The sequence below is a fragment of the Cetorhinus maximus genome, chromosome 16 (genome assembly GCF_964194155.1).
Source record: "Cetorhinus maximus chromosome 16, sCetMax3.hap1.1, whole genome shotgun sequence".
Lineage (NCBI taxonomy): Eukaryota > Metazoa > Chordata > Chondrichthyes > Lamniformes > Cetorhinidae > Cetorhinus > Cetorhinus maximus.
Genome location: NC_135894.1, coordinates 60,618,484 through 60,634,040, shown reverse-complemented (window position 1 = coordinate 60,634,040; position 15,557 = coordinate 60,618,484). Strand labels below are relative to the sequence as shown.

Below are 15,557 nucleotides of genomic sequence, written 5' to 3'. Positions count from 1 at the left end.
TGCCCTTGAGAGGTGGTGAGCTGCCTTTTTGAACCACTGCATGTGGCATCGGTACACCCACAGTGCTGTTGGAGAGGGAGTTCCAGGATTTTGACTCAGTGACAGTGAATGAACGGCAATATATTTCCAAGTCAGGATGATGAGTGACTTGGAGGGGAACTTCCAGGTGATGGTGTTCCCATCTATCTGCTGCCCTTGTCCGTCTAGATGGTAGTGGTCGTGGATTTGGAAGGTGCTGTCAAAGGAGCCTTGGTGAATTCCTGCAGTGCGTCTTGTAGATGCTGCTACAGTGCGTCGGTGGTGGAGGGACTGAATGTGGTGCCAATCAAGAGGGCTGCTTTTCCCCCAGACAGTGTCAAGCTTCTTGAGTGTTGTGGGAGCTGCACTCATCCAGGCAAGTGGGGAGTATTCCATCACACTCCTGTCTTGTGCCTTGTCGATGGTGGAGAGGCTTTGGGAGTCAAGAGGTGAGTTACTCATCGCAGGATTCCTAGCGTCTGACCTGCTCTTGTAGCCACAGTATTTATATGGCTAGTCCAGTTCAGTTTCTGGTCAATGGTAACCCCCAGAATGCTGATAGTGGGGGATTCAGTGATGATAATGCCATTGAACATCAAAGGAGAAATGGTTGGATTCTCTCTTGTTGGAGATGGTCATTGCCTGACACTTGTGTGGCGTAAATATTATTTGCCACTTGTCAGTCCAAGCCTGGATATTGTCCAGGTCTTGCTGCATTTGGACATGCGGTGCTTCAGTATCTGAGGAGTCAGGAATGGTGCTGAACATTGTGCAATAATCGACGATCATCCCCACTTCTGACCTTATGATGGAAGGAAGGTCATTGATGAAGCAGCTGAAGATGGTTGGCCGAGGACACTACCCTGAGGAACTCATGCAGTGAAGTCCTGGAGCTGAGATGACTGACCTCCAACAACCACAAACATCTTCCTTTGTATTAGATATGACTCCAACCAGCGGAGAGTTTTCTCCCTGATTCCCATTGACTCCAATTTTGCTTGGGCTCCTTGACGTCACACTCGGTCAAATGAGGCCTTGATGTCAAGGGCAGTCACTCTCACCTCACCTCGGGAGTTCAGCTCTTTTGTCCATGTTTCAACCAAGGCTGTAAAGATGTAAAGAGGTCAGGAGCTGAGTGGCCCTGGCAGAACCCAAACTGGGCGCCAGTGAGCAGGTAATTGCTAAGCAAGTGCCGCTTGATAGCACTGTCGATAACTCCTTCTATTACTTTACTGATGATCAAGAGTAGGCTGATGGGGCAGTAATTGCCCAGGTTGGATTTGTCCTGCTTTTTGTATACAGGGTGTACCTGGGCAATTTTCCACATAGCCGGGTAGATACCAGTGTTGTAGCTGTACTGGAACAATTTGGCTAGGCAAGTTCTGGAGCACAAGTCTTCAGTACTATTGCCAGAATGTTGAGGGTCCATAGCCTTTGCAGTATCCTGTGCCTTCAGCCGTTTCTTGATATCACATGGAGTGAATTGAATTGGCTGAAGACTGACATCTGTGATGTTGGGGACTTCACGAGGGGGCCGAGATAGATCATCCACTTGGCACTTCTGGCTGAAGATGGTAGCAAATGCTTCAGCCTTTTCTTTTGCACTGATGTGCTGGGTTCCTCCATCATTGCGTACGGGGATATTTGTGAAGCCTCCTCCTCCTCCAAGTTGTTTAATTGTCCACCGCCATTCACGACCAGATGGGGCAGGACTGCAGAGATGAGATCTGATCCGTTGGTTGTGGGATCGCTTACTCTGTCTATCACTTGCTGCTCATGCTGTTCAGCACGCAAGTAGTCCTGTGTTATAGCTTCACCAGGTTGACACCTCATTTTCAGGTATGCTTGGTGCTGCTCCTGGCATACCCTCCTGCACTCTTCATTGAACCACGATTGATCCTCTGGCTTATGGTAATGGTACAGTGGGGGATATGCCAGGTCATGAAGTTACAGATTGTGTTTCAATACAATTCTGATGGTCCACAGTGCCCACTTCAGTTGCTAGATCTGTTCAAATCTATCCCATTTAGCATGGTGGTAGCACCACACATGATGGAGGGTATCCTCAAGGTGAAGGCGGGACTCCATCTCCACAACGACTGTGTGGTGGTCACTCCTACCGATACTGCCATGGACACGTGCATCTGCGGCAGTTAGGTTGGTAAAGATGAAGTCAAGTACGTTTTTCCCTCTTGCTGGTTCCCTCACCACCTGCCACAGACCCAGTCTAGCAGTTATGTAATTTAGGACGTGGCCAGCTCGGTCAGCAGTGGTGCTACCGAGCCACTCTTGGTGATGGACATTGAAGTCTCCCACCCAGAGTACATTCTGCACCCTTGCCATCAAGTGGTGTTCAACATAGAGGAGCGCTGATTTCATCAGCTGAGGGAGGGTGGTACATGGTAATCGGCAGGAGGTTTCCTTGCCCATGTTTGACCTGATGCCATGAGACTTCATGGGGTTCAGAGTTGATGCTGAGGACTCCCAGGGCAACTCCTTCCCATCTGTATACCAGTGTGCCATCACCTCTGCTGGGTCTGTCCTGCTGGTGGGAGACACATACCCAGGGATGGTGATGATGGTTTCTAGGACATCATCTGTAAGATATGATTCCATGAGGATGACTATGTCAAGCTGTTGCTTGACTCGTCTGTGAGACAGCTCTCCAAATTTTGGCACTAGCCCCCAGGTGTTAGTAAGGAGGACTTTGCAGGGTCGACAGGACTGAGTTTGCCATTGTCGTTTCCAGTGCCTAGGTTGATGCTGGGTGGTCCGTCCAGTTTCATTCCTTTTTTGAGGCTTTGTAGCTATTTGATACAATTGAGTGGCTTGCTAGGCTATTTCAAAGGGCACTTAAGAGTTAAGCACATTGCTGTGGGTCTGGAATCACATATAGGCCAGGTCAGGTAAGGACAACAGATTTCCTCCTCTAAAGGACATTAGTGAACCAGATGGGTTTTTACAACAATTGACAATGGTTTCATGGTCACCAGTAGGTTTTTATTGAAATCAAATTGCACCATCTGCCTTGGCAGGATTCGAACCCAGGTCCCCAATGCATTACCTTGGGTCTCTGGATTACTAGTCTAGCGACAATACAACTGCACCTCCACCACCTCCCCAAATGCAAAACTCAATGCAAAACCTGGCCCAGTGGAGTAATTTGTCACTGTCAGGCTGGTAAACCGTAGGCCAGATTGACTGGTTCTAATGCAGTCTCCAGTTTAACTGAAAGTGAGGATGTTCCCCATGAATTCATTGCTAACCGAACCAATGGAAATGAGAATTTTTTTTTTTTGCTGGAGTCTTACCTGCAGCATGATTAGCAAAATACTCAGAAGCTTACATGTTCCTTCACAGGACTTCAACACTGATAGTTAAGACCACAAGATAAAACAAAATTCACCCAATATATTCCTGAAGAAATTTATTGAATAGACAAAAATGCAATAATGATGCTGATGCTTACCTGGACAAAGAGTTTCATTGTCCAGCATTCCTCCTTCACACAAACGCTCCAGTTCTTCAGGTTTAACTTTATCCCATGGAATATAAGATACCCCAAGCTCTACATCCCAAAACTGTTTGTATTCTGTTTTCATTCCCTTGTTTAAGGCCCAGGCAATCTGAAAAGTAAAGGACTTTATTTGGTACACATCATTCCATAAATTACTCAAAAGGAAAATCTTTATTTGCCCCATTAGGGAAAGTTATGGGGCCTATTTTCCCTCTCATAAGTGTTACCTTTGCTTTACAATATATCCCCTATGAGTATTATTGATGTTTCTTCTGCAGAGAATGTTTGAAAAACCATTTCAGAAAGAACCTATCATATAAACACAACAGGGACGGTGCTAGGTTTCTGGCTAATTCCCCAAAAAGGATTTACTTCTTTGCTGCAGACCGGTATCACATTCTACCGTTCAATAAACAAATATATTTACAAGCATCATTTCTGTAAAAAGAAAAAAAATGGAAGAATTGTATTTCTATCCTAATTCTACTGCACTGTAACCTAACATTAAACATTCTACATACATGGCGTGCACAACATAAAAATCAGGTCATCAAGTTTAATCACTGAAAAACCAGCTACAGTTTATGGTGTTTAGAGAAGAAAGATTCATTTTTGTAAAATTCAGCACCCTATACAGTGCATACCTTTATAGGCTTTTGATTGACTTTGAACGTCCCTCTACTCAGCTTCTGTAAGGCTCGGTATGCATCTTGTCTATGAACCATCACAATGTAAGCACAACCTCTTGGAGGAATCATCTGCGATACAACACAAAATAGATCAAAAGAGCTAACAGAATCCCAAATGAAAGTACCAATATGAAGGAAAACACACAATCAAATTAAACATATGCATTCTGATGACAGATCATCAATCTAAAACATTAACCCTGTTCTCTCTCCACAGATGCCACCTGACCTGTTGAGTGTTTCCAGCATTTTCTCCTTTTGTAACAATTCATTACCAAGTTCCAATTTGTTCTGGCAGTAAATGTTGTTTTCAATCCAATTATGAATAATTTTCATACACCTGGGTCACTACATGATAAGCAGTTAAAGGGATAAAGGTAAAATAACAAAACTTTTATTTCTTCAGCTTAAAGGGAAAATAAAGTTTTATTTCTTTGTAATGGTACTTTTTATTTCTACATTGACCTGTTATTTATAACAGGAGCATTTATATTAGAAGGAATATGGAACTAATATTTAACAATGAATATGCATTATATATGGAATGTAAATGTTCATTATTTATAAATGATACAAATATGAAAGCATGCATGAGAAGCTAGTTTCAAAGGGACAGGAAAGTGTAGCAAGTTCATAGGATGATGCAGTGATTGTGTTGTCTCTTTGCAAAAGCCATCCAATTAGCCCATATCTCTACCCTTCCTACTCTGCCCTGCAAACCCTTTCCCCCTCAAATATTTCTTAAGGTATTATTGAATCTGCTTCCACCACAGTGCACTCCAGATCAGAACAATGGGCTGTGTAAAAATAATGCTCATCCTGCCTCTGATTCTTTACCAATTACTTTAAATGTGTGCCCACCGCTACTGAGTCTTTTGCCTCCAGAAACATATTCTCCTTATTTACTTGATCAGAACCATATTTGATTTTGAACACCTCTAATAAATGTCCCCTAAATCTTTTCTGCTTTAACAAGAACAGTCCCAGCTTCTCTAGTCTCTCCATGTAACTAAAGTCCTGCATCCATGGTACCATTCTAGTAAATCTCCTCTGCACCTTCTTTCATTACAACATTGCCTCTGGTTTGAATTCAGCACCAAATGGCAGGTTTCCTTCCCTAAATAACTTTAGTGAGCTAGTTGGGTTTTTACAGTTTCATAGCATTACAAATGAGGTTTTTTGATTCCAGATTTATTAACTGAATTCAATTCACAAACTGCCATGGTGGAATTTGAACTCATGTCTTCAGATTATTAGTCCAGGCCTTTCAATTACTAGTCCACCAACAAAACCACTATACTATTATATCCGCCCCAAATTGAAAATCTCACTGAAGAAAAATCACAAATGCCTGAGAAACTGAACTGTCACACTCCTGCAATAGGTGGGGGTGCTCTTCTTAAGATTGCATTGTCACATCCTGCACCTGGCTGTGCTCTCCTAACTGCTAAGTACACATTGCATTCAGGAGCATATTAAAACAAAAGGTGTTTTTTTGGAATGATTTCTATAAATTATTTCAGGACCAAACACACAAGCTAATTTTCAATAGCACATTAACTTCAAAATGCACTTACCCCCCCCACCTGACCCTCTTAATCCACTGGTAACATCACTTAATTTCCATCCAAGCGGCTGCATAGATGTCAGCAACATTCAAGTGTTCATTTTACACATGTGAACCGAGAGTGTATGGCAGCAAGCTTTTCAGCAAAACAGGTGTAATTCTGGTCTCACTTAACATCCAGACTTAAATACCCTCCATCATGAATCAGTGTATGGAAATTGAGGACAGGAGCCATGGCTGATTTTTCATCCCCTTCACTAGCATATAGCTACTGAAATCATCTGGGAGCCATATGTTCTGAATCCCTCAATTACAGAGCAAACAAAGCATTTACACATTGAGTTAGTCTGTGAACACACAATTAATCCAATGTGACAATAATTTTCAGCCAGGGATAAAATATACTTACATTCAAAGATTCTATCTGGCCAAATTCTTCCAGAAGATTTGCAACATCCTGTTGAGTTGCTCTCTTGTCCAGCTGTCCTATCCAGAGTGTTGTGCTGCAAACTGGAGACATGACGTTGAAAACATTAAGCTCAGAAAGCTGGATTTTAGTAGTATGAGAAAACACATTTTGTCATAGATTTGGGCTAATGGAACACAGTGAGAATCTCAAATTTAGAGGTTAAAGCACTCGCTTCACTTCCGTTGACTGGAGGATAAAGAACCCTTTAAGATAAATGAATGAGGTGTTTTATATATGAGTAATTCATCACTTTTTAATATTGTAGAGACGCTAATATTTTAATTATAAAAATTACATACACTATTTTGCTGTTTATGGGACAATGAAAATTCTAACAAATTATGGCCATGGCAGTGTTCCTTTATAAACAGGATGAAATATGGCATGGTACAATGGATTTTCCTCTAGATTCAAACTACCTACCGCTAACAATTTTAGACTTAATTGGTGGAAGTCCTTTTTGACGTCGTTCTCTCTCCTTCTCTCTTTCACGTCGTTCTTGAGATCGCGATCGAGGAGAGTGCCTCCGTCTTTCTCTGGATCGTGATCGAGAACGCTTATGTCTTGACCTTCGTGACCTAGACCCAGACCGAGAACGTCTCCTCTTTGGTGATCTGTGGAAAATATATATGTTATATATCCAGTAAATGAAACAATCTTCCAAGAAATAATAAAATGCAGTGTGTTCACATGAGCTCTTACAACTCCATAACAGCTTTTACTTTAAATATCAATTATTTTAATAGGTCCCTACTTTTTGAATTTAGTATTTCTACTATGTTCTCATTTGCTGTCCCTTTTTATATGCAAATATACATGCCGTTACACTGATGAGAAGCACGGTTTTCTACACTGAAAGCAAGGCTAATCCTATGGGATGATAAGAACATAAGAAAAAGGAGTAATAGGCCATTCAGCCCTCCTCCACCATTCAATATGATCATGGCTGATTTTCTACCTCAATTTCACCTTCCCACATCGAACCCATTTTCCTGGGTATCCAAAAATCAATGTCTTGAATATAGTTAATGACTAGGCATCCACGGCTCACTGAGGAGGAAAATTCCAAAGAACCACAATCCTTTGTGCAGAAATTTCTCATTTCAATCCTAAATGGCTAACTCCTTATTCTGAGACTGTGATCCCTAGTTCTAGATTCTCCAGCTAAGGAAAACATTCTGCCAGCAGCTAGCCTATCAAGTCCTCTAATAGTAAAGTTCAGTATGAGAACACTATTCCTTTATTTGATATTAAGTAAACCAATGTGTAGGTTTACAATGGTCATCTCACTAAATAATCTGAAAAGATTATCTATCCTGTGCACACAGTGTTGTCATCACTTCCAAGTTACAGTGCTGTTGAACTCAATGGTATCAGTTAAAGATGAGAATGGTAAGCTAATGATCAACATTTTGTAGCCCCTATTCAAAGGTTTCTTTTAATACAAAAATGTTTTGTTAGTAACAAAACAGTTGACGGTTAGGACAGTTACACAATAGGCTAGACCCTATCGCCAATTTGTCCCAACAATGTGATTTAATTATCAACAATTTATGGCACCAATGTCAATTCTTCCATTTTCAATATACTACACAAGACTGGACATTAGTGCTGTGAACTCTAGACAGATCTGCGCTGGGTACCCACATTTACTAGAACCCAAATTGAGACTACATTTATTGATCTCATCTAGGATTCTCAAAGCCATCATAAACAGGACACCTCTGTCTTGATGAATTCAAACCAGGTCCCAAAGGTGAAAGGAAGCTGTGTACAGTCAAACAACAAGTGTCTTTTTTGCTGTATTCCATCAGCACCTTAATTTTAAAAAAAATCTAAATCTGTGTGTTTGTATATCAGGCATCAACAATGTTACCTCGCACTCAGCTGTGCCAGTCACTCCCATTAGGGCTATCTGAAGATAGCAATGCTGAAATGCCAAAATTATGACCACGTAACATTCACTTGAATGAAGAGTAACATAGTTAATGTGGCTGCATGTCAAGTTTTCTGTCTGAAGTGGACGAATAAACAGCATTGAGAGTACACAAAATGCTGTGCAACAGCGAGAATTCTCCAGAGTGTACAAGAAAGTTGAAACTATGATGCAGCTTAGTGGCTAAATATGTCTATACCCCCAACAAAGACACCAAGGTTTGTATTTTAGCATTACCATTTGCATTTCAATTCCTGGACAAAGTTTCAACAATCTCCACGAGGTAATCATGGAGGCCATCATTAAGGTGGATGGTAGCATAGTGGTAATGTTACTGAACTAGTAATCCAGAGGCCTGGACTAATGCACCATTGAAAATGAGTTCAAATCCTACCACAACAGCTGGGGGAATTTAAATTTAATTAATAAATCTAGATTAAAATGTTAATATCATTAAAAATGAAACTACTGCATAGCCAGAAAAACCTATCTGGTTCCCCAATGGCCTTCAGGGGAGGAAATCTGCCATCCTTATCCAGGCCAATCTATGCAAGTCCAGATCCACAACAATGCGGCTGGTTCTTAACTGCCCTCTGAAATGGCATAACAAGGCATTCAGTTGCATCAAATTACTGCAGAAAAAAAAGTATTGCGGGTGTACCTACACCAAGTGGACTATAGCAGTTCAAGAAGGCAGCTCATCACCTTCCGAACGGCAACAAGAACGAAGAAAAAAATGACATTGAAAACAGCCATGGAAAATTAGATGTGAAATACTTCTCACTTTCTAAGACCCGCATTGCTACATGACAGTGAACCAGTGAAATTCCACTTAAATGGTACCCAACAGAGAATTTAAAATGATTGCGTATAATTAAGATTATATCTGAGTAAGGAAAAACTCCAGATAATGTGTAAAGTCCATAACAGTGCAACATTATTAGATGGCTTAAATGTGTGACCATCTGGTTGGGAAGCTGTTGTTCTAATCTATGATAATGTTTTTATTTATCTGCACTTTTCTGATTGGTCAGTGGGTTTATTTGGTGGGTGGATCTTAGCACTTCCAGAGGCATGTGGGGCATGCAGAAGACTGGAGTACACGAAGCATGTGTGACTGTCACATGGTTATTGGCAGCAGGGTTCAGGGGTGATCAGTGGAGAAATTAAACAGCAGAAGGTAATGGGAGCCCAACAACAAAATTACCCCGGCTGGAAGGATTGTGGAAAGCTGGGGATATGGATGGCACAGGACAGGTAACATGTGAAGGATAGAATGGAAGGGCACAAATGGCATGGGAGGAATGAGGGGGAGGGGATGGCATGGGAAACTTGGAATTAGTCAAGTACACTAATTTGACCGCAAATGCTTCACGAGTCTCTGGTAGTCTAACAATGATAAGCAAGGGTACAGTGAGCCAACTGTTAGGTGAGGGAAAATGGATGAGATACTGAGTCCTGAACTATTTGTTTATTTTATTGAATTCATAAATTTAAGACTTTTCAAGTAAATGGGCAGATTACAAGTACTTAACACAGTACTACTAATCTGTTTTACTAACCTTGATCCAGACCGAGTACGTGATCTTCTATTTTCAACACTACGACGTTTTGTTTCTCGTGTGTCAGGCTTTTCAATCTCCATATCTATTTCCTTCAAATCACAAGATTATGACCATTAAATTATGACCCACAAAAGTAACTCTCACATTACAAAATTATTAGTTAAGTGAAATCTCACCTGTTGTTGTTGCTGTTGTTGTTGCTGTGGTGGCGGTGGTTCACTTGGAGTATGGTAGTCTTGCTGAAAAACAGGCTGTATAGGTGGTGCTGGTGGCATAGCAGGCTGAGGCATAGCTGCATATGGATGAACAGGAACCATCCCAAACGTTGGTAACTGTCCATTGGGAGGTGGGGGCATCTGAAATAAAACAAAGTAAATTAGTATCTGTAATTTTTAACAAGAATAATGCAAAAATGTACTGAATGTACCATTGTTTTGCACTAAAGGAAAATTCTAACCTTAGATGTAGGAGTGTATCTTGCAACGACAGATACTTAGACACACACTATGGTAAGGCAAGATAAGCAAGAAGGAAAATCAACAGATGGCTGATCCTTTAAAAGATTCCACAGCTAAAACCTATATGATCTACCATCACTGTATCTGGAATACCACTTATTCAAAGGTCAGATTCAATTTTCTTAATTACAGGGAGGAAAATAAATCCTTTGTACGTGCAGATAATAAAATACACCATTTTAAATTTAAAAAACCATCTCTTTAGAAACCTCCAGACTGCTCCCCTTTAAACTATGGCACCATACCTCAAATTAATGGCATAGAGACTTGTCATCTAGCCAGTCGGCAAAGGGTCAGATATGCTTAGTCCTTTAGGACACTTCTGAGATGGTGTTAAAAATTTCACCATCTTTTTCACAATAAAAATTCCATATGCCAATGCTTTCCTCTTTTCAACCATAGATGGCTCATGAAGAACTTGATAGAAATGTGAAAAATGGTTGCTTTGTGAGACATTTTATTTCACCAAATCAAAAAATCTCTTCTGTGTAAGCACTTTATAACTACTCTACAAAAAAAACTAACCATTCCAGGAAATCAAAGTCTTTAGAAGGTTACCTAAAAAGCACTGCTGCTAAGAGCATGAGAGCAAAAAGACCATTCTAATTCAGAGTACTAATTAATACAGCTGAAAGATTGCTTGCCTGAAAGGGTCTCCCTTATTATTCATTCCATACAAGTACTGTAACTTCACATCAAGGGAAAGAAATAACCTCTTTTAAGAGGTTACTATGTTCATCATACTTTACACACCAACTAACCACTCCCTTATTTGTTATATAACCCACTTGTAGATTACTTCCATTGGTTCTTCATTTACAGCTGCAGAATAAGATCATTGTGTGAAGTTGTTTGTGTAATTTGGTTAAGTACCAAGCAAATATGAAGGGTGGATGATGACAGTCTTCCCGTGGCTCATCCTGTTACAAGATCTCAGATCACAACTATTGTCACCTCAAAATGACACCAAACTTGCCTTAAAACCACCTCATGACCTAATTCAAGTGTAAAGGTACTGCTGGAGATTTCAATACAACAGTATGTGCAAGAATGCTACTGATCTCCAATCAGTACAAACCACCAGTTGTACAGTGACCCATTCTACTGCTCTCTCCTCATTTATGGTTTGACAACTTCCCCAACAGTCAACTCAGGTCAACAATCATCAATGGTGGCATCAAAATTCCTGTTGGTGGAGTTTTAAAAAAGCAAAGACTGAAAAGTCCATCAAAAGTCAATTGACACGAACATCAGGTAGATTCAGTCAACCACTGATGCCTTCAACAGAGTTACAGGAACTATTAAAGCTGCCACAAAACAGTACATCTTGGAAGTTTAGAAAGGCATACAGGAAGGATGAAAATCTGGTCCCCCACCAGGAATATGTGCTGAACATGAACCCAACCACAACCACAATGTTGGAATCCTTGAACTCAGTGAGATGATAAGATGGAAGAACTTTGTGGAGAAGACTAACTTTACACTCCAACAGGAAAGCATTGACTGTGCACTCCATCAACTTGGTGGGGCAAACCTCGCCTATAAACACAAGTCTGACCACTGTAGCAGACACTATTGCATCCTACTTGATACAAGCGTCAAAGGCTTCAGTAGACAAGAAATTTCAAAGCCAGGTGATGCATCAATTTCCAACAAACTTCATGGCAGCACCAAGATGGTTATCTGTGCCTGATCCAGTCACTCTGGACAAATTGAGTGCCGCTCTGTTGACAGCCAAATCTGGAAAAGCAGCAGGTCCAGTGGGTATTTATCCAAAATTCTTAAAAGCACTTGGACCCAAAGTGAAGAGATGGTTTATCTACTTCTCTGAGACATTGGGAACCAGTAAAATTCCATCAGTCTGCAGGGGTTAAAATAATTGCCCCTTTGAAGCAGTGGAAGAATGCTTGTGAGGCCTCTAGCTACCATCCGGTCTCCTCTGCATTTGTTACAAAGTGCTGGGGCGTCTAGTAAATGGACTACGGACTTGGATCAAGTTGGCTTCCATGACGGCCTCAACTGCAGTGTCTAAGTGGCAGTGTTAACAACATACATCGAAACAAGCTTCCAGTGCCAACTCAAGATTGACGTAGCACTTGTGGCCCTGAAAGCAGGGCATGGCAGGATATGGAATCATGAACTCCTTTTCGAGCTCCTCACCTTGTAACCTTGCAAAGCAATGGCCTATCAATGAACTCCATCCTTAGCAACTGATGCTGAAGTGTGTACATTTGCACTGAGAGCAGATAAAGGAGGCTGAACAACCAACTTTCACAGGGTTCTGTCCTGGCACCTAACACTTACAAAGAATAAATTGAAAAGAGCCCTGCAAATTCATATATGATGATGAGATTGCCTTGGCCAAGCAAAACAAGAATCTATTGGTTACTGAGATGATCCTTTTTTAAAATTTGGGATGTTGGTATCACTGGCAAGTATAGCATTTACTGTCCATCTCTCACTGCCCTGGAGCATATGGCGGTGTGCCACCTTCTTGAACTGACGTATCTGGCCAGTGATTTGCAGAGGATGGACACCTACTTCCACTGATGTTGCCCTCAGCCAAAACCTCAAAAGGCCTTCAATTTGACATTCCAGCTCAACATCCATCAAGCAATCTAAGCTCTGAAATTCTCATTCTGTGGCATGGAGGCAAATCAGGCCAAAAACCCCTCCTATTTAGGAGTCACGCTCGACCACACTGTCATGTAGACAGCATCTTCAGAATCTCAGGAAAAAATTAAGGCCAACCTGCACCAGAAAGTCACCAGATCCAGATTAACAACACATGTTCAAGCCCTCTATATGGCAGCAATTGCTCCAGTATATTCTACACCAGCAGCGTATACACTCTCCTGCATGGCAACTAAGCCCACATGTCAAATTCCTTGTTGTCCAGCTGAACTCTATAGTGGGAATTAATACCAGCACGCTTTTATTGAAACCAACATCCTGGCTACCTGTGCTTGCAAACATTGCACCGCCCCACCTACACCTTGGATGTACAGTCTCCACAGAATATAACCACATCAGCACAGGTATGTTCATCCATGCCAACTTGATCAACCCAGAAGGCCATTTCGGACCATCGTCAAAGCCCCTCACCAACCCCGATGACTGATAGCGTAATGCTTGGGAGAACTGCGACATACTAAACAGATTCCTTATAGAGGCTCCACACTGCAACCCAAAGGGTCAAACCTTCTTCACAAACAGTGGACAAGTATCAACTGGCTTAGAACTGGTCTTGGTAGATGCTGCCACCTTTTCCTGTCGATGGAAGGAAAAATCATGTAACTGCAGGGTTCTTATTTGGACTCTGAAACACATCATGGAACATGTCCCACAGAGGGAATCTGCAGGCAGCCTACAAGATATCCACAGTTGTAGTGGAAGCTTTGGCCTGGTTATCTGACTTTGAGAAGGTATTTGATTTGTTTTTACTACTATCATACTAAAGAAGGGACTGCTAGAAATTTGGGTTTTGGTCAAATGAGAGCTCATGAATGTGGAGGTATATACTGTTTAAAGTAGGGAGAACTATTAAACTTGTCTATCCACTCTGGGTTAGTACAATCCAAATTTAATTCAGTATTGCACATAATATTCACAATGCTAGCATGTCTATATATCCTAATGCGGTAACTATATGTGCAAAGATTCAACTGAAAAACATTCTTATTCCAGGTTTCTGATGAGCTGCACAGGATTTTAAACTCTTTATATTCTCTAACCTGCTGTTGCAATGTCTCCTGCTGAAGTCCCATTAACGTCTGCTGAAATTGTTCCATATTTGGCAGTCGAATCCCAAGCTGCTGATACATAGGTGGCTGTATACCTTCCCCAGAGTAGCCACTAACATTAAACAGATGAAATGTTAAAAAGTTAGTTCAAATTAATATGTTCAGACAAGCATTTAAAATACCCACAGAATACTTGCAATTCTTCCTGAAAAATTATATTAAACATTTTCATAAAATAAACATCTTGCAATTTTTTCCAATAAAATTCATCAGTAATTCTAATGAATAGTGTAATGCCCATCATGGTGAGAAAGTGCAAGAGTTACTTCAAGTCCAATTAAGTTAATTAATTTTGTAAAATATCAGGTTTTTGTTAAAAGTAAAAAGTAATCTTGAAGCTGGATTATCAGCAAGCGCCTAACAGCTTCAGTCCCCACAACAGGTTTCACAGAATCACAGTGCAGAAGAGGCCCTTCGAGTTTGCACCAACACACGAGAAACACCTGACCTACCTACCTAATCCCATTTATCAGCACTTCGCCCATAGCCTTGAATGTTATGACATGCCAAGCGCTCACCGAGGTACTTTTTAAAGGATGTGAGGCAACCCGCCTCCACCACCCTCCCAGGCAGTGCATTCCAGACCGTCACCACCCCCTGGGTAAAAAAGATTTTCCTCACATCCACCTAAACCTCCTGCCCCTCACCTTGAACTTATGCACCCTTGTGACTGACCCTTCAACTAAGGGGAACAGCTGCTCCCTACCCACCCTGTCCATGCCCCTCATAATCTTGTACACCTCAATCAGGTCGCCCCCTCAGTCTTCTCTGCTCCAACGAAAACAACCCAAGTCTATCCAACCTTTCTTCATAACTTAAATGTTTCATCCCAGGCAACATCCTAGTGAATCTCTGCACCCCCTCCAGTGCAATCACATCCTTCCTATAATGAGGCGACCAGAACTGCACACAGTACTCCAGCTGTGGCCTCATCAAGGTTCTATACAACTCCAACATGACCTCCCTACTTTTGTAATCTATGCCTCGATTGATAAAGGCAAGTGTCCCATATGCCTTTTTCACCACCCCACTAACGTGCCCCTCTGCTTTCAGAGATCTATGGACACACTCGCCAAGGTCCCTTTGTTCCTCAGAACTTCCTAGTGCCATGCCGTTCATTGAATACTTCCTTGTCAAATTACTCCTTCCAAAGTGCATCACCTCACACTTTTCAGGGTTAAATTCCATCTGCCACTTATCTGCCCATTTTTCCATCCCGTCTATATCTTACTGCAGCCCAAGACACTCAACCTCACTGTTAACCACCCGGCCAATCTTTGTGTCATCCACAAACTTACTAATCCTACCCCCCACATAGTCATCTATGTTGTTTATATAAATGACAAATAACAGGGGACTGTGCACAGATCCCTGTGGTACGCCACTGGCTTCCAGTCACTAAAGCATCCTTCTGTCATCACCCTCTGCATCCCACAACTAAGCCAATTTTGAATCCACCTTATCAAATTACACTG

General features: G+C 41.5%; 1 protein-coding gene across 4 annotated transcripts in view; it reads right to left on the bottom strand.

The window, feature by feature from the left end:
- scaf4a (SR-related CTD-associated factor 4a) overlaps positions 1-15,557 on the bottom strand; it is a 104,715-nt gene that overhangs the window by 26,985 nt on the left and 62,173 nt on the right. For all 4 annotated transcript variants that reach the window (XM_078559863.1, XM_078559861.1, XM_078559864.1 and 1 more), the window contains 7 exons: positions 14,014-14,134; positions 9,938-10,117; positions 9,759-9,850; positions 6,684-6,874; positions 6,201-6,301; positions 4,180-4,293; positions 3,488-3,644 (listed from right to left, as the gene is read on the bottom strand). In XM_078559863.1, coding sequence (XP_078415989.1) covers positions 3,488-3,644; positions 4,180-4,293; positions 6,201-6,301; positions 6,684-6,874; positions 9,759-9,850; positions 9,938-10,117; positions 14,014-14,134 — 956 coding nt within the window. The remainder of the gene's footprint in view (positions 1-3,487; positions 3,645-4,179; positions 4,294-6,200; positions 6,302-6,683; positions 6,875-9,758; positions 9,851-9,937; positions 10,118-14,013; positions 14,135-15,557) is intronic.